Raw genomic sequence first — 23,508 nt, 5'->3', positions numbered from 1 at the left:
ACCATGGGACGTCCCATCTAGTTTAGGAACTGGGAAGTGGGGGGGCAGGGATTCGCCGCTCGGGCACTGGCTGGGTGTCGGTCGGCGGGGGGGGGGCAATTGCCCCGCGCATCATTTGTACATTTCAATCCTTTTATTACTACTGTTGTCATTTTATTAGTGTTATCATTATCATTATTAGTTTCTTCTTTTCTGTTCTATTAAATCGTTCTTATCTCAACCCAGGAGTTTTACTTCTTTTCCTGATTTTCTCCCCCATCCCACTGGATGGGGGGGAGTGAGTGAGCGGCTGCGTGGTGCTTAGTTGCTGGCTGGGGTTAAACCACGACAGTTGTATACAAGTTGCGTCAAGATGTATATGGAGTTGAAGATGACAGATCTCTCACCAAGGCATGGGAAACCTTAGAGCAGCTGTGGATTTCAATCCTCTTATAATTAAAATGTTTTAAAAGTTCTTGTCTTTAAATAATTTTTTTGAATTGCATTTGGGCCAGGATTAAAGGGGGGAAGAATTAGACCTGCAAAGGGAATGGCAAAAGCATGTAGTCACTGTTTTCAAACTTACCTAAAGCTGATGCTTTAGATTCCTATGTGGTGAAAAGCAACTCAGCTGGGTCTGAGAAAGAGAGCTTCGTTTGGCCCAGAGGAATTGTGCATCCTGCCCTTATGCTCTGCTTCTATCAGATTATGTGGATAGTTTATGCCACTCTCAGCACACAGCAGGCTGTGTGCCTCCTTTCTGGCATTAGGGAAGAGGTTTCTTATACAGGAGATATTTTTATTTGTCCTTTTGAATCTTTTGTTCTTATTCTGTGCATATATCATCTTTTGTGAAGGATAGTTTTGGTGGCGATTCCACAGCACAAACAGTAAATCATCATCCTGACACTGTCTTTTTGCCTTTCTTCTAGCCTGCTGTCATAACACTGTTGTTGGAAAAGATCCCCGAATTCTTTTTTGACATGTGAGTATAGACTGTCTTCTCTCTGCCTTGAAATGAAATTTCTTCTTTTGGACAATCACCGTCTGTTTGACTTTAACTGTTACTTCAAATTTACCTGAATGGATGTTTGCACTGATGGTTTTTATTTCATACATGTGTAAAATTATCTGTGAGGTACCATGACTTTAAACTGGTGGGTGCATAAAGCAGAAGACAAATTTATAGAAGCTGAAATACAGACATATTTCATGATTCATTATGCTTTTGGTAGCTACTGGCACAAGCTTTGAAAGTATTTCAGCAGAGGGACTATGGAGTGTCTCATTGTTTAAAAAAAGATTAAAGTGGCTGGCAGAGTTTTAGGAGGCTGCTAGATGCAAACAGACCTCCTTTTAAAAATGCAGATTGCATTCAAACAAGGAAAATAGAAAAAGCACCTGTTGGTTTTTCAGTGTAGAACATCAGAGCAGAGTGGGAGATCTTGAGGTGCAACATAGGCAAGACTCGAACACTTAAAACTCTTTTCCAGTGCTCTGCATGTTTATTACAGAGTTAGTGGAGCAGGTCAAGGGATAGAAAGAAGCTGAGGTTCCTGTACAGTATTTGTTTGTGCTGAGTATCAAGCAAGATACATATGCTGTACAGAGGTTGAGCCTGAAAATTTGTCTCAGGCTGAAATCTTGTTAGAGGAGGGCTTAACACAAACAGTCCCAAGGACTGAATTGTTTTCACCCAAGAATTCTAAAGGATCTGGGATGTAAAAGTGATAAGCTGTTAATTGTGCTGTGAACCCTTTGGTAAGTCTTAAAAATGGATGTTGTTTCACTTGTCTCCTATCAAACTGTAAGAAGAGTAAGTTTTTTCTATGTATTAATGACCAGTTACAAATGGGGAAAAAAAAAGAAAAAAAAAAAGGTGGTCCACTTTGTAGTAGAAGGAGGATGGTGCCGGGGAGATCTGGGTTGTTCAGCGTGTTTGTAAATGAAAAAGGAAATGAAAAGTGAGGTAACAATTTCTGGTAAAAAATTCCAGGATAATAAAATATAAAACTAATTGTGAAGAACAATAGAGTTTTTTCAGTGGACTTCCTACTGTTTTTTGTTTTGTTTAAATATGGGACAAGAAACAACACTCGTTACAGCTAGTCTGTAACCACACCTGTACTGATGGGCCAATTTCTCCCAAATCTGACGTAAAAGCATAGACCTATCAGACCTCTACAGGTTTAATGCCAGTTGATGCCTGGACAGAGGACATTGAATTTATTGTCTTATTGTAGGAAAGGTAGGGAGAACTTGGTTTATCCATGCAGCTTGGCATCAGCCAATTTATTAATATGTATGTGTTCAGACCAGCGTGACCAGAAGTTACAGAAGAGGGAGGGCATCTTACACAATACAGCTGCATAAACCTTGTTTTCTTAAAAAATCAGACTAAAAATAATCCTTGTTGTACAAATACAATGACAAACTCAGTGTTTTCACTGAGGAACGGTATCTTGTATGGGTGCTTCTTTTTGTTTCTTATTTTTAGTATCAGTTCCATGCTTAGCAGTAGTCAAAGCAGCAAACAATATTAGGGAAGGAATTGGGAACAAAATGGAAGACATTGTGTCACTGTAAATGCATGGTACAATCACATTTTGAATGTGGCATGCACTTCTGGTCAGGCTGTCACAAAAGTACAGAACGGTTTCTATGTAAGTAGGGAAAAATATTGTAAATAAACTAGAATTCTGCCTGCCTTAAAAGGAGATGACTGGCAGAGAGATGATAGATGTCTGTAAAAGCAAGAAAGATTTAGAAGAGGTAATTGAGGAAGGTTTAACCACTGTTTCTAACTATGCAAGGCAGCAAACAAAAAAAGCAGAAGTACTTTTTCAGATTATACATAATTACCCTGTGGAATTCAGTATTGCAGAATGTAGAGGTCAGAAATTACACACAGTTGTGTTTTGGTTTTTTTTTATAAGTCTTAGGGAGATTAATGGAGGATAAATGTACCGCTGGATAGCAGACATGATGGACTGGGTACCAGCTTCTGCCTTGGAAATTTGCTAAACTGCTTAATGTTGGAAGTTGAGTGGAAACTGTGAAAAGACTGCTCTGTGAATGCCCTGTTACCCAAAACTTATCCAAAGGCATCTAATACTACAGCTGGGGACAGGGATGCTGGGCTCAAAGGAGACTTAGCCTAAGCTAGTGTAGCCACTCTTACAGTAGCACAGGAGATCTGAAGTAAGGTCACGTTGTACACTTTGATTTTTGTGCCATAGCTTAGGATGGTGGTGGTGTATTGAAACAGGCTGGCAGTATCCCTGCTTTATGTGTATAGCAAGTAAGAAGTAGGGTTCTTCCTAGATGGTGCTAAAATCTATAGGGGTGTTAATGATATTTTCATAATATGGTTTTGACAGTTGGTTAATTTGAATTGCATCTCATGGTCTTGCTGACCAGCAGCAAAACTTTTGAGTCTGTCTGTAGGTCTGACTAACCTGTGTTTCACTTTTTCTCCTGTTATAGTGTGGGCACCTTTGGAACAAATTTTCCCCGGCTCATCGTCAATCAATTTAAATGGCTTGACAGGCTTCTTGACAGCCAGGTGGGTACTGATGGTGCAACCACATGTATGTTTTTTTCAGTCAACTTTGGAATGCCTCTCAGGTGGGGTGAGATCAATTATTATGCTAATGAGAACTGATGTTGTTTTCATATACACATGCTGAAGGAGAGATTTAATTCTTTCTGTTTTATTATGATCACCTTCACTGACTTTTGAACATCCCCTTTTATTATTTTTCTTCTTCCCTTGCTCTAAGTCTCCTTTTTCATAAATTTCTATCTGTATGTATGTATCCATATGGGTGGCCCCATTTTAGAGCTGTTGCTGGCAGGAAGTTACAATCCCATCTTTTTTAATTTTAACAGAGATATTGGATACTTGCAAGCATCTGGGGATGAATTCTCTGTTCCTGCCTTGGTGGTTATTTTCTTTCTTTCCCTAAGTCAGTCATTCTCTGTGGTTACTTGTTTCCTTTGCTCACCAAGTTAGTTATATCCTACCTGTAAAATACCATTGTTCCATAAAAGTCTATGCTATAATTCACGACTTCAACTTGACAATGAATTAAAGGAGCGTTGATATAAATACAGGCAAGTGACTTCCTGAGTGACCTTACATGCATAATATTGTTGCCCTGCTAATGAACCACTTGCTTACGGTGAGACTCGTGTTTTACAAGTGTTTCTCTTGTCTGCAGGATCTTGTCAAGAAGTTAATGCAGATGGTTCATGTTTCTCCTGTACCAATCCAGCATGATATTATCACCAGTTTACCTGAGATCCTAGAGGATTCCCAGCAAAGTGAGGTTGCCAGAGAGCTCAGGTACAGATGATTCTGGCTGTTTTTTTTCTTTTTTTACCTTTTTTTTTTTTTTTTCTTGCACTTAACAGAAAAGATATCACATGTTAATGCAGGTTGCACCCATACTGACTAAAGTAGTAGGATAACAGTTTGTTTCTGTTAATGGTAACATTCAGGGACAGCTAGCACTGGCTTAGGACGTTTTATTTGTGCTGTTATGCTCTTAGAGAGGTCTAAATGCTCCAAAAGTACTTTTATCTAAAAAATTACTGAACCCTTGACTACCTGGATACAGCACAGGTAGAATCCAGTTAAGTACTCATTACTTTTGCTGGATCAGTCTGTGATCAGTTACTTGCATATTCCTGTAGACAGCTTTTGATTTGGCTTGGAATCTGCTACAGTAAGGGTTAACACTGTTTTTATTAATAAAAAAAAAAAATCCCACAACACAGTAAATGTGTGCACAAAGCAGAACATTCTGGCTCTTTTATATACATTTCTCCAGCATATTTAATGACCCAAAGAACAGGGGGACCTAATACCAATAGTCATCCTCCCAGAAAGTGCTACCTTAAGCTAGCCTTTGCATGTCTTTTTTTATAGGTTTTTTTTTGTGTAAAAATATTTTACACAATATTTTTTTCAGTAGTCTTAGCCTATATTTAATTATACACATGAGTATTTCTAATTCTTATCATTACACAGATCACTTACGTTTATGATGGCTGTGCAAATTATCTTTTCATACCTGTAGTCATTATTTCAGCCTACACCTGCAAGCAGTGCACCCTGTTCCTTGTACCTTCTCAAAAGTAATTGTAGCTTTGTGTTTTCATTCTCAGTTTACTGTCTCAGCTCCTAGATAAAAAAGCCCCACGCAATTAAATTTTTTATGCTAATCAAACTCCTAAGACTTCTGTTTTGTCTACCTGTATTTTTTCACAGCTGAGAATCTAAACAGTATCAGCAAGGCATATTTATTTCCATATTCTTAATAACCTCTACCCATTTCTGATGTGGGAAAGTACTTATTGCTTATTGTAATGAATTGGGGAGCATAAAAAGAATTACCAGGGAGCTGAAGATGATGTGTTTTTCAACTAACAAAATTCAAGTAGAGCTTCTTGCTAGAGAAAGTTTATAGAAACTTAGATGGCAGCCAAGAATGATTAGATGAATTTTGGTAAAGGAAAGTCCACTAGGCTGTTAAACACAGCTGCACTCCCTTGGTCAAGAAGGTGCCAAACCACAGCTTGCTGGAAGCCAGACCAGTTTACATAGGAAGCATTTGTAAATACTTGTCCAATTCTTAGTCTATTTGTTCCCTATTGACCAGTGCTGAGAAAAGGATGCTGAATTAAACAGGTGTCTGGTTGGGCCTATTGTACCTTTCCTTACATGTTTGCAATTACTAGAGCAAATAGTGGGACTAGGGGAGAAGTCACACATGAGACAGATTCAGTCCCTGACTTTGGTGGCAATCTCAATTACACTTTGCTGTTTGCACGTCCATGGGTCAGAAGTGTGGCTAGAAGGTATCGGACCCAAGTGATGTGTGTGGTTAAATCATATACCAGCAATCTCACTAATTTTTTCTATTTATGGTGAACCCAGGACCTTCCAGTTTTCAAGTTCTTGCTTGAGGCTTGTACCAGGTCTTTGTCCATGCTCCCTGTTTTTACAAGATTTGAAAAAGACAGATTCTTCATATCTGTTTCTAATCAGCAACCACAGAATCACAATTCAACAGGTTCAGAGAGGAGTGATAATTTAGGGAATAAGTTTTCCATAATGCCAGTGGCTTATGTTGTTGTCAGTTTCAGAGATTTTTTTGCAGTGACCATAAAAACTACTGGAATCATCCAATTTACTAAAGATCCATTCATGGCTTTATTAAAAAGATCATTTGTTTTCTTTTTCTTGTGTATTAGCTGCTTACTAAAACAGGGCAGACGGCTAACAGTTCCAATCCTGGATGCCCTTTCTCGTCTGGATCTTGATGCAGACCTTCTGGCTGAGGTAAGAGCTTTCACTGAGCAGTTGAGCAGAACCCAGCCCCTGCTTAGCAACATGAGATCTAGAGCTGTTCAATCCTTCAAAGTATTTTGCTAAATCTGACTCCTACAGGCCTTTAAGTGTCCTGACCTAGCTGAAATTGGAAAGGAGTCAGAGAAACTAAAACTTTTGGAAACACGCATGAGGGGTTCAGTGAGGAACAGAGAGAAGTTTTCTGGCTGTTACAGTATGCATTCAGAAATTTCAGACACAGCTATTTTAGCAAATGCAAAAGCACTTGGTCCTGTTGCAGTAAATTTTTAGTGCCTATCTTCAACCTGCTTATTGTCACTATTTCTTTTTTTAAAGTACATTGACCAGACTAGACTGCTATATTCTAAGTAAAGGCAGACTGGTGATTAAATAATTGCGTGATCATGGTTTTTCTCTGCAGAATGCTGATAAAGGAGAAGAGACGATGTGTCTTGTGTCTTCTGGACACGCTGGATTGTTGCACTTGTTGCAGTTAGGCATCTTATGAATAGAATAAAATTGGTTCATTTAAGTGCATGAAATACTATTTTACGTAGTCCCGAAAGGCTAGTGCTCATAACAGGCTACACCTCTTCCATGCCTTTCCCTTTTGAAAGCCATTTAAAAAATGATGGAGCCAAGCTCTTCTTGGCAGTGCCAAGTGAAATAAGGGGCAATGGCCACAAGTTACAGCCTAGGAGGTTCAGGTTGGACATTTGGAAAAATGAGTTAGGGTCTGCAGCACTGACATAAATTATCAAAGAGGTGGCAGGTCTTGGGGGGCTTTCCTCCATCCTTGGATATCTTCAAGACTCAGTTAGCAAAGCCATGGTGAGTCTGATGTAGTACTGACAATATTCCGGCTCTAAGCAGAAGGCTGGCCTGCAAGCCTCCAAAGATTCCTTCCCACTAACATAACTATGTTTCTGTGAACCATAGTCTTGCAACAGATCCAGTATTGCTTTCTCCTCAGGTGCGGCAGTCTGCCATGACCATTGTGCCTTCTGTAAAACTGGAAGATTTGCCTGTAGTAGTAAAATTCATCCTCCATAATGTCAAGGCAGCAGATGCAGTAGAGGTACAGTATTTTTCTCTGTACTAAAGACCAGTAAGTTGTCTAATCCAGTGCGTATTTTAACAGAGAGCAGTTGCTTCACACACAGAGGTGTATGCTTTAATGTTTTCAAGTAAAATTTTTTATATTGCCAAGCTGTTGGCCCAAAAGCTGGGTTCTTTCACCCAGTGTGTAATAAGCCAATCAACACATCAAGTTGATATATTTGTCTTTATTGCTATACTGCAGTATAGGGTGCCAGCTCTCCAAATACCTGCACACCTTTAGAAAAAAGATTGAGGTTTTTATACAATCTTGTGACAAGGAAACATACACAGCAAAAATTGTGATAGGCTACACAAACTTATATAGTGAAAAGATCTTTTGAGCATGTCCTGCTCTTGTCCAGTTCATTATATTAAGGTGGTCTCACATTTACATACTCATTATGCACAAGTGGGTGTTAATTTCAGTATTAAAATTAAGCAAGGCAAGGCAAGGACAGGGTCTTTATTTGATTCTCATCCAGCATTGACTAATCTACCGTTATCTATTCCTAATGAATAAGATGTTCTCGGTTCTACATACCGTACATATTCTAAGTCTCTACTTAAGTTTACATGATCACCTAGCAGCATCTCCAAGGTAATGCATTTCTTCATACCAACTATTTCAAAATTTGTTAAGTTTTGCCAACTTTACAAGTTAATTTTGTGAGTTACTATAACAAAGCATCAAAGCACATGTAGAAACTGTATCTGTCCTTCAACATGGATTTGGCTATGCCTTCAGGCCTAAGAACCGAAACCTCCTCCTTTCTGCTGGCTATTGTAGATTTTTCTCATTTGTTCTTAAATTTTTTTTTGGGGGGGGGGGGTAAACATCTTAAAGAACTGAAAGCAGTCAAATTGTCTTGAGCTAAACTCTTAGACTGAAAAGCTGTAGTTAAGTTAAGCTTTATGCCTCTGAATTTTATCTAAGAATTGTGCATTGTACAGACCTTTTAAGGGTTTTAAATTCCAGAAGTATCCAACAGACATGGGACTGCAAGTTGGTAATTCTCTTCTTTTCTCCACTGAGTTCGTGTTTTGATAACATTCCTACAAGGGTAGTACTTCTGTTGGAGGACCGTTTTCATTCTAAGGTGTAAGCTTCTTCAGTTTTTGAAGTTGCTTTATCTAAGGAAACGTACTCAGAATATTTTAAAAATTAACCTGATGTATTTTGTTGAGCTAGCCTTGCGGAACTATTGAATGTGCCTTTTTCATACTTTGAGGAAGCCTCAGCCTAAGCCAGATGAGGATTGTGATCTGCCCAAATCTTTCAGGGAGACCACTGTGAAAACAGCATGCCTATAACATGCAAGCCAGTCTGTGCTGATGCACTGCAAGTTGACAGCAGTCAGATTAGTAAACTCACATGCCCCAGAATTCCTGTGGCTGTCATATATCTTGCACAGCTACTAAACAGGATAAAACTAGTTCACAGCAGCATACAGCAGATATAAGTGGAAATTTCATGGAGTAACTTGTGAGAAATCCTTTCCTGCTTTTTGCATGCATCTGCAACATCATGACATGATGGGTGAAGAGCAAAGTGTTGCTGGTGCATTTTCTAAGTTTAAAAAAAAAAAAAAAGAGTTTGAGGATGGTTAAATGCTTATGAGTCTTTACAAATACATGAGTTCTTGATTTGTAATTTTAGGGTTATTCTGCGAGATTGTGTTTTCTTGTTCCTCAGCTTTTTCTGTTCCACCCTTATATATCACAGTGATTTGTGCAAGGATTTGTATTTTACAGGTGATTTCTGATCTTCGTAAGAGCTTGGATCTGTCATCATGTGTTCTGCCCCTGCAGATCCTAGGTTCCCAGAAGAAGCTTAAAAGCCAAGTCCAGGCCAGGTACTTGAACAGATTTACATGATTCTCCAAGGGTAATGTGGGACAAGAGAACTTCAGCTTGTCTTTATCTGGTCACTCTGGCACACATGGTTACATACATGAGGCTAATTTATCCCATGTAAAGGTTCTGACACCTTTATTCCTTCCTGCTTGGTGTTAATATAACACATTTGTCAGTCTTTGCCCAGCTGTCTTCCCCTGCCATGCATGTAGTTCCTTTTGAGCCATCTGCATCCATGTCTGCATGGGAGTAAGCAACTCTATAATAAAGTTGCTGCCAGTTCATCTGTTTTAAATTCCCTCCAGTATGTTTTTGGTTGATTCTGCAACCTTTGCTTCCACCCTTTTCCAAAATTCCCTATACTTGCCAGAGCATTTGCTCTAGAGCATGGCTTCTTTAAGTAACTGCTGTGACTGCTAGGCTGCCTTGTTCCTTTTACTACAGTATTTAAGTGACTGAGTCTCCTCCTTTCTGATCATTTACAGTTCTTCCATGAGTCAAGTAACCACCAGCCAGAATTGTGTGAAGCTACTTTTTGATGTGATTAAGTTAGCTGTGAGATTTCAGAAAGATGTCTCTGAAGCATGGATTAAGGTAAGATACATGCATCAGTCCTTGTTTCCTTATTTAATTGGACTTCTAGTTTGAGCCTGAGCTTTTCTTGTAATCAAATGTGATATTAAAAGACAAATGTTAGACCTTCATTTTACCGATACAGATTTCATTCTGTGTTCCAAATTAGCAGTGCTTTCTCAGGAGTCTGATTTCTTCCTCAGTTACCAATTTCACAGTGCTTGCAAAATGGCCACTGGGCTCCACTGTACAGACCCCAGATCTTGAAGTGCAGGATAAACCTAGTTCTACGTGTTTACGAGAGTGCTTTGGAAAAAACAGTCTTAGATTTTTTTTCTGTCTGTAAGAGAGTAAAAATGTATACCCATATGTTGAGATTGAGCTGTGTGAAGCCTTAAGGTGCTTGAAAATGTCCAGCTAGAAGTCAATATTGGCTGGTATTTGGCTAAATTTAATTTTAAATTGCATTTCAGTGTAAACCATGAGACTGCTTCTTGTTCTCAGCCTTTCATTGCTCATTACCTTAGTTCCTTTTTCAAGCCTGATGTTGTTTGAGGAAGTCCTCATTCAAGCTGAATTTTCATGCTGATTTTTTGACTGCCTTCTGTATTCTCTGCTGTTGGCAAGATCCAGTTTGCTGCCTTTGATAGCTGTCCTGTTGTGGAGGAGAGAAATCTGTGAGCAGTATTTCTTTTGGTGTCTGCCTTTTTTGACTTGGTTTTGGAGTATAGTATTGTACTCTAGCATAATAGCTTCCTTGTTTTTTTTCTCTTAGGCTATTGAGAACACCACATCTGTATCTGACCATAAGGTAATACTTCTGACTCTGCACTTGTCTCTGGGAGTGTCCTCTTCTGCTGGTGTTCTCAAGGGCTTTCCTCGTGGATGTAGATGGGGAGATTTTTCTAGTTGGAGCAGAAACTGCCAGTGATGTTGCATAGGTGGTTCTTTTGGTATTTGACTTGTTCCTAGTATAACAGCCATCCATTTTCTTTGTAACTCTTAGTTCATTCCTTCTGAATGCCAGGGGACAGAGTTATTCTGCTTTAATTCTTTCCTGTTGGACTGATAAGATTTTTCTGCAGTTGTGGCTTTGGGGCTTTTTGAGCTCTTGATTTTTTTTCTCAGTTTTCATTTCAAAGTGTGTAGTTGTCTGGACTGTTTGATATCTTTTCAGCACAATGATTGGTGGTTATTTCCTCTAAAAGGTTCTGGATCTGATACTTTTGCTGCTAATCCATTCTACAAACACCAAGAACAGGAAGCAAACTGAGAAAGTATTGAGGAGCAAAATTCGACTGGGCTGCATGCCAGAACAGCTGATGCAGAATGCCTTCCAAAATCATTCAATGGTCAGTGCTGATTCTGCTCTGGGACTCCATCTTCTGTTTCTCAAAGATCTTGTCAGATGGTGATTTAACCCTGTGCTGCATTACTTATACTATTCCAGTTATGTACACTTACTTCTGTTTTTTAATTTTTGGTTCCAGATCAGTGTCCCAAGGCACATGCCCTCTGTTGTAACTGTCATGTGTTTTTTTGTTATTTTTTTTAGAGATCAGCTTTCCTCAGATGGGCTTTTTATGTTGATGTAAAGCCTTTCAGCCTAAGAGAAGTGGTCTAGCCCAAGATCTCCACTGTGTGTTCCAGGCATGCTGTTGTCTCCCACAGTGTTTTTAGAAGTTCATATGCTTATATGCACCGTTTTTCAAGTGCAATGTTTTCTAGGCCTAAATATATATAGGGCATATGTTTGTAATGTGATGTAAATTACCATTTACTATGAGAAAACTGAAAAGATCAATGAAAAATGACACAGTGCTGCTTGTTGGAGGTAGAGGGCAGATGAGAAACGCTGAGAAATTAGTTAATTCAACTATAATAATGCCTTAAATAGCCACATTTTATTCTGAATATAAGTGGGTTTAATTCAGTTTTAGTTTAACTCCCATCCAGAATAAGTTAAGATCAAGTAAATTAGGCCACTTTACATCTGAATAACAACTTGTTGTTCAAAGGCACTCTGTGTGATTAAGCTAACTTTAAAAGTATCTTGATGTAGCGGAGTCCTTCTGTTAAAATAAGACCAAGAGTGTGTCTGTCCTGGGGCTTATATTTAGTGATACATTGCTGTAATGTGACTTCCCTGGTGTCACCCATAAGAGATATGCTGCTGTGAGCTCTGTAGCTCTGCAGGTTGGCTTCTTAACCAATCTGGAAATCCTTTGTGTGGAGAAGGTTGGAGAAACCCATTCTGGTGTGCCTTATCTGCTCTTGTTGCCCGTTTGTGCAAGAGAGGACAGTCAGAGAAGGCAGGAAAGCACCTACTAAACTAAACAAAGCTTTTGGGATGAGCTGGAGCACTCTGTTTAGAGAACTGAGTGTGTTGGAAACAAGCAGCAATAATCTCCTCTTTCATGATTTCTGTATTTCAGGTTATCAAAGACTTTTTCCCTTCGATCCTAGCACTTGCTCAGACATTTCTGCACTCCGCACACCCAGCCATAGTCTCCTTTGGCAGCTGCATGTACAAACAAGCTTTTGCAGCCTTTGACTCTTACTGCCAGCAGGTATAGTGTGATGGATGGCATCTGTTTTATTTGTTTTGCGCTTTGTTCTAGAATGTATGTCATGATCCTTTAGAGGGAGAGGATTTTAGGTAGTTGGAAGCCTTTGGAGAGAGGTCTGTGCTGTAGAGGAAGCCAAGCAGAAGGTGGCGAACAATCACAGCAAGACTCTGGCAGCAAGTGAGTCAAGCACAGAGACTGCTGGGAGGAGCAGGGAGCAAACAGGCAGGCCTCAGAAGTGACAGAACGAACAATATGTAGCAGAGGGGACTGTGCTGGGTTTGCTGCAATTCAGAAAGCAAACAAATTGACTGAGATCTAGCCAAGAAGTCAGGATTGGCCCTCAGGGTCATGGAGGAGATTTGTTTGTAAACCCATATTCCTGTTCTATCTTACCTAGTCACTTTGAACATCCTCTATTTTAAAAAGCCATTGTTATAGTTTGTATTGAAACATTTTTTCCCCTTTCCTTTGATAACTTACTGTGATGAAAAAGTTTACACAGATTTTCCTTAGAGCTCTGACCAACTTGGGCTCCTGCTGCATATTCTGAAATAATCACAGACTAGGCTTTCAGCTCAGAGTATGAGTTCCTGCAGACGTGCTGACATCAGAAAATTTGGGAATTGAAGACAGCTCTGCACAAGCTTTTGAATGTATTTCACTTTTCTGGACACAGTATGTTTATAATTAAGAGTGTTTCTAGCATTGTATCTGTATTACTTATTACAGCAAACCTAACAGACAAACAAAAAAGCAACTGAGAAAAACCTGAGATGTGAAGGCATACCATGTCATCTGCAGCAAGCTAGTGAGTCTAGTAATACTTCGAAAGTTAAGAATTTCAGGAGGATGGCTATATTAGTAATTAGTGACATAGGAAAGACCCAGAGCCTCAGACAGTGGATGGGAGTGGAGAGAGATCCCTGTCCAGAATCAACTGAAGTAAGGCCATAAAAATATTTTTGAAAAAAAAATGTCAGATTTGAACTGCTGTTGAAAAATATTGTGAAGACACTGGAACTGCTGAAGTTAGAGGCGATGTCTTCCTGGGTATGGTGCAGTGTTCTGTGCGACTAAGAAAATAAGGTAGATTTTTATCATCTTATGTGTTGGTAACAAAGAGCAGAAGCTGCAGTAGTGTTAGCAAGCAGGCAGGAAAAATTTGGTGAAGAGCTGCTTTATGGAATCATGGGAGCTTTTAGAACTGAATAAAATTCAGGCTCAAGGAGAAAGTCAATATTGTGGATATCGGGAATTAAAGAGCAAACTGAGAAGGACTTAGAATAATATGGTTGAGTTTCAGCATGATTATCCATACTCGATCAACATATTCTATATGAGCAGAACAGGGCAGACATTTTTTCTGTTGATATTTCACTATGGTCTCTCTGGGGGCTTTTTCCTTAGGAAGTTGTGACTGCTTTGGTGACTCATGTATGTAGTGGAAATGAGACAGAATTGGACATTTCTCTGGATGTGCTCACTGATTTGGTGATGCTGCACACATCCCTGCTGATGCGCTATGCCACCTTCGTGAAGGTATGTATATTTCTGGGGGCATACTATATTTCAGGTCACTTATGCTACTTTGCCTCAGATCCAGAATAGGTCAGTACTTTTCAGAAATAGAGGTATTGGAACAACTCGTACCTGTAAAGCTATCTGTCTTGAGAAATGCCGTGGTCAGAAGTGAAAGGTATCTGCTATGAAAGCATGAGCTGTAAGATAGGACTGTATGATTTTTTGACAGAAGAAATTGAGATAGACAAATTGAAAAAGTTACCCTTCCCTGTAGCTGGAGAATGCTTAAATTGCAGGCATGGAATGACACCTATGACAGAAGGAAAAAGCTGTCTTTATTAACATCAGCTGTTTCAAATACTTGGCACAAACCTGTGCGCTTTTTGGACTGCCTGTTCTACCACATTGAAAGACTGACAGTACTTTAGCCAGTATTTGAATCCTAAAACAAAACTCCTGGCAGGAATGGGAAAAGACTTATGTCCTAAAATTTAAAAGAAGAAAGTGCTCAATTGGGAGAAAAAAATGGACTATTGACTCCTAAGAATGACAAGCAGGGTCAGGCCTGCCCAGTTGCCTGTTTTCAAAAGTAGTAAAAGTGGAGATTGAGTGAAGAGCAAAACAGCAAGGCAAGCATGTAGCAATACTTGAACACTCCCCCAAGAGCCCTTGAAGAGTATGGGTATGGGTATTCCCCCACCCCTCTGACTTTTTTTGGTGCCCCCTTGGTGTTGGTGGATTCCGTAGTTTAAGTACACACTGTGGGAAAGCAATATGCTTTTTGCTGTTTAGCTGGTTGATTGTTAAATGTAAATTACTTGCTTAAAATGTGCGGCGACATGGACAGTGGGATTGAGTGCACCCTCAGCAAGTTTGCCAACAATGCCAAGCTGTGTGGTGTGGTCGACATGCTGGAGGGAAGGGATGCCATTCAGAGGGACCCTGACAGGCTTGAGAGATGGGCCCGTGTGAACCTCATGAAGTTCAACAAGGCCAAGTGCAGGGTCCTGCACATGGGTCAGGGCAATCTCAAGCACAAATACAGGCTGAGCAATGAGTGGGTTGAGAGCAGCTCTGTGGAGAAGGACTTGGGGGTATTAGTGGATGAAAAACTGAGTATGAGCCAGCAATGTGCGCTTGCAGCCCAGAAAGCCAAAACAAAAGCAGCATGACCAGCAGGTCGAGGGAGGGGATTCTGCCCCTCTACTCTGCTCTTGTGAGACCCCATCTGGAGTACTGTGTTCAGCTCTGGGGCCCCCAACATAAGAAAGACATGGACCTGCTTGAGCGAGTCCCGAGGAGGTCCATGAAGATGATCAGGGGGCTGGAGCACCTCCCCTATGAAAACAGGCTGAGAGGGTTGAGATTGTTTAGCCTGGAGAAGAGAAGGCTCTGGGGAGACCTTATAGCTGCCTTCCAGTACTTAAAGGGGGCCTGCAGGAAAGATGGAGACAGATTCTTTAACAGAGTGTTGTGATAGGACGAGGGGTAACGGTTTTAAACTGAAAGAGGGTAGATTTACATTAGATATTAGGAAAAAATTCTTTACTGTGAGGGTGGTGAGGCACTGGAACAGGTTGCCAGAGAAGTTGTGGATGCCCCATCCCTGGAAGCGTTCAAGGCCAGGTTGGATGGGGCTTTGAGCAACCTGGTCAAGTGAAAGGTGTCCCTGCCCATGGCAGGGGGGTTGGAACTAGACGATTTTTAAGGTCTCTTCCAACCCAAACCATGCTACGATTCTATGATTCTGTGATTCTAAAAAAGGCATTAAGATCTGCCATAAGAATTTGGAATGCAATCTGTCACAGACTCGATGGGTATAACAGGAAAAAATGGGACTCGCTTGTCTCCTGGCAGAAAGAAGATGTGATAAGGACTCAGGGTTGAAAGTAGTCTTTAGAAGAGACAACCTAAAACTCCTGCTCATAATTGAATGCATTGTCAAAAGTGTGATGGGGAGTACTTGCTCACAGCAGTCCGCAAAGACCTGCTGACCTTCCTCCTGACCTTGTTTGCATGTTCTTGAGCTGGCAGATCACTTGCAGATTGTGGTTTCTATGGGCTGATCCTTGATGCATTACCAAAGCTTGTATGTGAAACACATTAATCAGTGCTCTGGCCACAGCTCAAGGTCTGGCAGTGCACCATGTTTGACATGCATCTCAGAGGTGGTTGAGATTACCTGTGAAAAGATCTGTTTGTGGCTTCTCTCTTGCAGACCATTTTAGACTCTACACAGAAACTGAATCCATGCCAGATCCGGAAGCTTTTCTGCATTCTCAGCACGCTAGCATTCAGCCAAAGGCAAGAAGGAAGCTATATTCAGGTAAGCAGAGACACAACAGAAAGGAGTTCAGGCTGTGCCTTGGTCCTTTTTGCTAGGTTAACTTCCAGAGTTTGTGTTTTGCAAATAATAGCCTCATCTATGAACAGTGATTGATGTCAGGATGTCCTTCAGCTTAAAATTCTCTTCTCCCCTGGTGACTGCAAACCAGCTTGAAGCTCCAGACCTTCCACCCTGTATAGTAAGGGCTCATCACAGTGACTGCATGCCTTGCATCTTTCCCAGAAAGGTCCTCTTCTCTTGCATATCTAAGAAAGGTAGAGTTGTTAGAAGTGTTGGTGGAAGAGGACCGATGGCAGTCTCTAATCTAACTTCCCATTTGAAGTGGGACTGTCATCAACGTGATACCAGGTTGACTGTGACTTTGTCTAGCTGAGCCTTGAAGACTTGCAAAAGTGTAAATTCAGCAGCCTCTTTGTCAAGCTTTGTTTCTCCATCACTTGGAAGCGTTCAGAAAGCATATTTCAGCTTCCTCCCCGAGATGTTCATCTTGATTCAGCTGCTTAATGTTTGCACACCAGAGACAACAGACTCTCATGTTAGAAGAACTGAACTACATAGAACTACTCTGCTGTGAAGTGGTAGACTTCACACCTTTTGTGCCTCTAGTTTAAACACAAGAAGCTATCAAACCTGGTCTGTCTAAATTCATATTTGTTTTACCTTGTATGATTCAGCTGCAGCATAATAGTGGTGGTATCAGATACCTTTGTCTGGATTTCTGACTCCTTGAGAATGGCAGTGATCAGATAAAGTTAAAGAAATATCTCAAAGAAATTTATTTCACAATGGAGATGTCTGGGTTTAAAATCTTCCTGTTCATAAAGCTCAGCTCTTAGAAATTAGGACTATTTGTCTTTCTTTGAGTCCCTGCATAGTTTCTAGTTGTGGATATGTTTGCACACTGTAGCTTGAGACTATAAAGGAAATCTGCTCTTCTCTTCCTGATTGGTCTGTGGCATGTAAAACAGCATGTCTGTAGTCATTTCAGGTCTTCCCACTCACCCTGCTAAGATGGAGGTCTTCACTGCCAAAAGTTCCAGTTGTATGGCAGGTTCAGCTCCTGAACTACTTTCCTCAGTGATTTCCCTGCCTCCCAGCCCAAGTCTTTCTTACATACAACTTGTGAAAATTGCCTTGGCAACACTCAGGATGATTTTGCAGCCCAGAAGGACTAGCCATCAGGAAGAAGTGTTCTGCCTGTCACCCTCACAAATTGGAAAAAGAAGGGGAGTAGTGTAAGCTCTAGAATTTACTCTGAGCTGAGAGTTTGTAATTGTGGGGATCCAAGGTTGGCAGTTTGACTCTGTCCTCAGAGATACCAAAGACTCCAGGGGGAGATCTCCAAATAAATCAGTATCCTAGGAACCAACTTCCTCTTTGCCTTCTCTTAACTGTACTTCTAAAACCAATGCCTCTTGGACACGAGAATCTCTACAGGCAGATTAGACATTTGTCCTTGCACTTCACAGGTCATTCCACAGGCATCTTGCCTAGTGAAGGTCAAGAAAAGATAGCATAACTGGGTACTGTCCTTTTCTCTGCTACCAGTTTGATCTTGTTGGCACTGGTAGTTAGTGTAGCATAACTCAAGCCTTCATCTCTTTTGGCTCAAGACCTCTCTCTGGTCAGAGCTTGTGCTTTCATGCAGCTCTCAATTCCTGAGGATCTCTGTATGGGCCAGCCTCCTCCTTTGCCGGACCAGTAGGGTGAGTTAATAAGAATCAATGCAGCCAGAGCTGTTTTGATTCCATGATGTTTTTCAGTGACCTGCAAGACCTTTGCTGCTTTTATGAAGCTGCATCTGAGTTCTCACACGTGTTCTGTTGCAGTCTGAGAATGCTGCTTCTCATAACAGGGATGCTGCTCTTCTGCAGTGGTTGCTGCTTAAGCTAGCAATAGGACTATTGCTAACTGGCTAAAATGAGGGGGTTTTCTGCTTAGTGCATTCATTGTTCCATCCCTGCTTTGAAATCAATTACTTCCTAATACCTACTTTTAGATATCAGGAAGCTGAGCTGTCCCTTAGCTTTGGTCAGAACCCACTTGCCAGCCCTCTCCCATGATTGTCTGCTTAGCTAAGGTTTCTGTCTTTTTTTCACCTACAGTTTATCAGTTTAAGGGATCAGGCAGAACGCATCCCTTTGTCAGAGACACTATTCTGGACCAGCTGGCGGCTACCCTGTTTTAGCCACCAGTCAGCTGTTCCATTCTCATCTCTCAAGGTGATGGCTTTCTTGATTAGCATTCCTCTGCCAGCAGTGCAGGTGCAGCTTGGATTACTGTGGCTGATTTGCTACACACTATTCTGTGCTTTGCCTTCGATCTCTTCAGCAAGTATTAGACTTCTCATCCAGAACACTGGTCTCCCAACTCTCCTGAAGCATCATACTTCTACAACTGAGTATGCTTCATGTTTTCAGTGTCAGGAGACCTCTTAGTCTATCATCAGTGGTCCAGACTTTAAGAAATCTTCAGAATTGTTTGTGCCTATTTTGGGAAAGTGCATCCAATCAGCTGCTTGACAGAGCTGTTGAAGTAGAGCATGCTGCATTGAGACCTGTGGTGGGCTTACCGAGCTGCTGCAAAGAAACCTTTACAATTGTGCAGGGTATGATTGTCCATGCCCAGGGGACAAGGGAGGCAGCATGAGAAATATCTTAATCCCAGGTGTCTGGTATGCTGTTACCTACATCTCTCTTTGGACCTTCACCAAAAACTGCACCTTCCCTCAGCATCCTGAAGTTGACAGTGTTTTGGAGGGCAGCTCTGCAGTTGCTGTTTGTGTGTGAAGGGCTCCAAGATCATCTGCTATTTTTCTAATATATTCTTCTATTAATTATAGATGAAACCTGGACCAGCTACATGTTCTGTGTAGTAATTAGAGCAAAGTCAAAGCAAGTCACTTTTAATGCTGTTTGCAGCCTTACCTAGAGTTGTGACCAGTATTTTCATAATAAAGGAATCGCAGAACGTGCATTGCTTTTGCAAAGCTGTAATCCCAATAAACCATCTCCCTGCAGCCTTTGGAGATGACATTAAGTGAAGATGCCAATAGAATTGTGAGTGATGCACACAAGTACCTCTGTGGTAATGTGGTCTGTGTCTTTCTTTTTAGGATGATATGCACATGGTGATCAGAAAATGGCTCTCCAGCACAGTTCCCAACCACAAACAAATGGGGATTATTGGTGCGGTTACGATGATAGGCAGCGTGGCATTAAAAAGGTGAGAGAGAATGCAGCAAAGATGAATTTAACGTGCTTTCAGTTCAGACCAAAGTGGGATTGGGACAAAGAAAGGGGGGCATTGCCTTCTTGCTCATGCACATCTTGGTCAAATCCAGGAACTTAAAACTCTTCTCTGCAGACTGCAGTGATTGGTGTTACAACCCGTTCAATACTGCTCACCTGCTGCTAATCTAAAATGCGTCCTGAATTTCTTGTTAATGCCTGTTCATGGATGCCTTGACTAGCACCAGCAGGACCTATTGCTTGGAAAAAAAATTGAACACTGGTGGTCTGACTACAGATCAGCTTCTGACACTAAGGAGGAATAACCTAGTGTGCTCAATGTTTGAATACAGGGAAATCTAAAAGAGAAGCAAAGAGAAAGATTGTTACTGCTGTGCTGGACATTGGTGTGACAATTGCCAATGTACCGTATAAGTAATTTATGAACAGCATTCATAAACCAGGCAAACTCCTGATAAGAGCTGTGAGAAAGAGTAAAGCACCTGGAAAAGAAGAATTTCACTGGTGTTGGGAAGAATTATGTAGCTTGCTGATCTTGCACTTCTTAATAAAATGCTTTTGCTGTTTATTACGTGAAGAGGAAAGCCCGTCTTACCTCCAGGCCCTGAGTCAGTGGACTTCATTATGGGGATGACTAGAGGGCTTTAGGTTTCAACAGGTTATAAAAAGCATATCCTTGAAGAAGACATCGAGTCTTGTTCTGAGGGTCCCAAACAGCAGCAAGTCTTTTCCTAATAATGTTCCAAAGAGCATCTTTTTCATGTATAATTCTCCAATTTCTGGGAAGAGAACCATGTGTCTTGTGATGGGTTTTGCCATCTCTTAAGTGTTGTGCAACAAAAGCAAGATTATCAATTGCTTTCAGAAATGAAGGAGATGGTAGTTCATTGGAGAGACCAGAGCTGAACAGCGAGCGTGATGGGCAGGTGAGTGCCAAGAATGGGTACTTACTGGGGCAGTGTGGGAGAGAGGGAGGATATGGTCAGCAAGGAGATGTGACTGGAAACACAGTCTTAGGTGAAGTAGTATGTGTGTAGCTTTACTGGGCCTGGGATTCTTGTATATTGACTGCAGAGCCAAGAACCTATTAAAAATGGTTTTGCAGAAACAAAGATCTATATATAAGATAGCATCCGCTGGTCTTGCCTATGGCTAGTCCAGGACAAGCAGTATTGCAGCCATCTAGTAAAAGTCTTCTATCCAGACGTTATTTCAAACACAAAGGAAAGAAACAGGACAATCTGCTTCAGTGAGCCAAAGGCAGCCTTCACCTTCCTCTCGGCTTGGCAGCAATGCCTTTCAGGCCATCTAGAGAAAGCACTTCTGCTGCACAGGGTTGGCCTAGCCTTGGCCTTTTTTCTTAATTCCTTTTGAAGAACCTTCTTCTAGGCTGGCACTCTATTTGGTGGTGCTGGGCAGACTCTTTTGTGTTACTTCATGGTGGAGCTGGGCCAGGACCTTAAAAGACCTGTGTGCCTTCTTAAAACTGGGTCTTTGCAAGACCACTCACCATGGGCTGTTACCCTAGAGATGATGCTTTGGATATACCTCGAATTAGTGTAAAAGGGACTCAAGGTAAAAGCTCGAGTTGGATCCATTTACCTTACCCATTTCTGCAGACTGCTCTCTCCCCTTTCAGCTTTCTACCTTGCTGGACCTTGTGGGCTTCTGCTGTGAGCAAACACCAGAGGTCTTGGCTCTGTACTATGATGAACTTGCCAGTTTGATTGAGAAGCAGAAGGGGAATTTGGACTTGCAGCTACTGGTACGTTGCTGAATAGTTTGAACTTAATCACTTATCATGTTTCTGACAAATTCATTTGTTTTTCAGGCATTGGCAGGACAGAGTCAATTTGAGGATTTCACTCCAGTCTGAGAACCCTTTTTTTGTTCTAGGCATGCTTAAGGGCCTGTAAGAGATTGATCAGATACAAAATCCCCTTTCAGCACTCTCAGCTTTTTTTGATTGTGGCAGATTAAAGCACATTGTGTGTTAACAGCTTCCTTTATGTGAACTTTTACGTGACAACAGGGAAGCCTTTTAAAGGAAATTAAATTACATTTCAGAGCGTGCTTTTAAGATTCATAGGTAAAAGTAGAATCTGAAAGAACTTTAAACTTAGTATTGAAATTGGCTTCTGGTCAGACTGTTAAGGCTAACTGATGCCTAAGGACTTTGAAGAGCCACAGTCATTTATGGTAATAAATAAATAAATGGTATTTATGGTAATAGGAAGAAGTTTGTGAAAGCCACTGGACAGCTCTTTCTTCTGGCTGGGGACTCTTTTTGCATGTGTGCTGTGCCTGCCAGCAGGGTAGCAAGCCATCTTGGGGCCCAGGAGAACATGGAAGGGTGCTGTGGAATTGATCACTCTTTGTGGCACAGGTGATTTTTGCACCTGCTGGTTATGGAGAGGAGGAACTGTGTGTTAGAACGAGGGAAGGTGAGCAGGGAGCTGTGAAGTGCTGGCAGTCACTCTAAACAGCTCTGTGCCTAGGGCTAGAAATGCCAGTCTCCTGAGGTCCAGCTGAGTTCTCCAAGGAGGACAAGTAAAGGAAGGAGGGTTTCTTCTTTTTCCTTGCAAGACTGAAATGTAAAAGCAAGCTAAGGTTCTTCTCTCAATTTTTGTGCAGATTTTTTGGGGTCTTCTCATTGTCTGTTTGTCCAGACTCTGTCACATCTATTATTTTTCTTCTCCCTTAATTGTTTCTAACAATGTAAGCATGTAAAGCATGTGGGACACATTGTGTGAAATAAAACTTTGCCAGTACTTCATAGCCATTTCATTTTGATGATCAGCTCTTAGGACAGAGAACTTCCCATGGCTGCTTTCCTCTTCCAGACAGTTGCTCTGCCTCTCTGAAGCACTGTGGAACTTTGGAAGCCCACATCCAAAAAGCTGGGAAGAAATTGGTTGTGCACGCTTAGCAATGTTTCCTGGCTTTGTCTCTAAAGTCAGGCCCTGGCTCTCCTTGCAGGCAGTGGGCTTCATTGCTGTGACTGTTCCAGGATACTTTTGTGTGGCCTTATCATCTGCATTTTCCACTGCTGTGTTGAAGCTTTCTTCACTGAGCCCCTTTGCTGAGCAGGTTTTTTTGCTTTCTTTATAGGAGGAGTTTGGGAGGAGTTTGGTGGAGGACTTTCCCAGTGACTTTGTGGTAGATCTCAACCCCACAGTGGATGGGTATGCTAATCACAGGCCAAGTATTTGTAATGTTTCTGTCATGGAGAACTGAGTTTGTCAACACGAGCTTGTCTGTCTTTCCTTGCAGTTCATTCTTGTTTCCAGTGAAGTCCTTGTATAATCTGGATGAAGATGAAAGTCAGGGAGCAATTGCTATTAACCTCTTACCATTGGTGTCGCAGAGCGAGCTTGGCAGGGTCACTGATGGAATGAGTAACCAAAGTAAAAGGTACTTAGACACTTAACTGTGGGATAACTGCAAAGGTAAACGAATTGTTTTTATTTGGTGCACTTCACTGCTATCAGCCCTGCCTGCCGAAGTGCCTGATAAGGAGCTGGTCAGAGAATTTACCAGTTTCCAGTGTTCTTTTCCTTCTCTTGCTGTTAGATGTATTCAGGTAGGTCTAGAGGCATAAACTGGTTGGGAACTGGCAGTCTGTTCTGGCTCAAGCTGTTTAGGTGATCTTGGGTAAGTCATGTTGCATCTGCCTTGTTTCCCATCTCTCATGTGAGAATAGTAGCTCTTTCTTCCAATGTTATGGTGATATTGAATGCCATATTGAGATGGATAGGCAACTCTGAGGTGGCAAAATTAATATTTTGAGTGATGATTCTCAAACAGAGAGTCACCAAGGACTTAGTGTGCATCAGCAGTACATGATTTGTTCTCACCTTCAGTTGTACTTTGACAACATAGATGGGCTCCAGAGCAAAACCACAAACATGCAGCCACAAGTGAAATCTGACTGAGAAATATGGGCTTTGTCTT

The 23,508-nt window shown here is 41.2% G+C and overlaps 1 protein-coding gene across 1 annotated transcript in view; it reads left to right on the top strand.

The window, feature by feature from the left end:
- LOC104835609 (Fanconi anemia group D2 protein) overlaps window positions 1-23,508 on the top strand; it is a 53,397-nt gene that overhangs the window by 3,889 nt on the left and 26,000 nt on the right. Inside the window, exons 6-22 of the mRNA XM_010573694.1 lie at window positions 912-964; window positions 3,466-3,544; window positions 4,203-4,327; window positions 6,241-6,328; window positions 7,311-7,415; window positions 9,191-9,291; window positions 9,778-9,886; window positions 10,641-10,676; window positions 11,074-11,217; window positions 12,301-12,435; window positions 13,843-13,974; window positions 16,175-16,282; window positions 19,419-19,528; window positions 20,420-20,480; window positions 21,194-21,319; window positions 22,666-22,739; window positions 22,828-22,968. Coding sequence (XP_010571996.1) covers window positions 912-964; window positions 3,466-3,544; window positions 4,203-4,327; window positions 6,241-6,328; window positions 7,311-7,415; window positions 9,191-9,291; window positions 9,778-9,886; window positions 10,641-10,676; window positions 11,074-11,217; window positions 12,301-12,435; window positions 13,843-13,974; window positions 16,175-16,282; window positions 19,419-19,528; window positions 20,420-20,480; window positions 21,194-21,319; window positions 22,666-22,739; window positions 22,828-22,968 — 1,727 coding nt within the window. The remainder of the gene's footprint in view (window positions 1-911; window positions 965-3,465; window positions 3,545-4,202; window positions 4,328-6,240; window positions 6,329-7,310; window positions 7,416-9,190; window positions 9,292-9,777; window positions 9,887-10,640; window positions 10,677-11,073; window positions 11,218-12,300; window positions 12,436-13,842; window positions 13,975-16,174; window positions 16,283-19,418; window positions 19,529-20,419; window positions 20,481-21,193; window positions 21,320-22,665; window positions 22,740-22,827; window positions 22,969-23,508) is intronic.

The sequence above is a fragment of the Haliaeetus leucocephalus genome, unplaced genomic scaffold (assembly GCF_000737465.1).
Source record: "Haliaeetus leucocephalus isolate CR32 unplaced genomic scaffold, Haliaeetus_leucocephalus-4.0 Scaffold2, whole genome shotgun sequence".
Taxonomy (NCBI): Eukaryota; Metazoa; Chordata; class Aves; order Accipitriformes; family Accipitridae; genus Haliaeetus; species Haliaeetus leucocephalus.
This window is presented reverse-complemented; position numbering and strand designations above follow the sequence as displayed.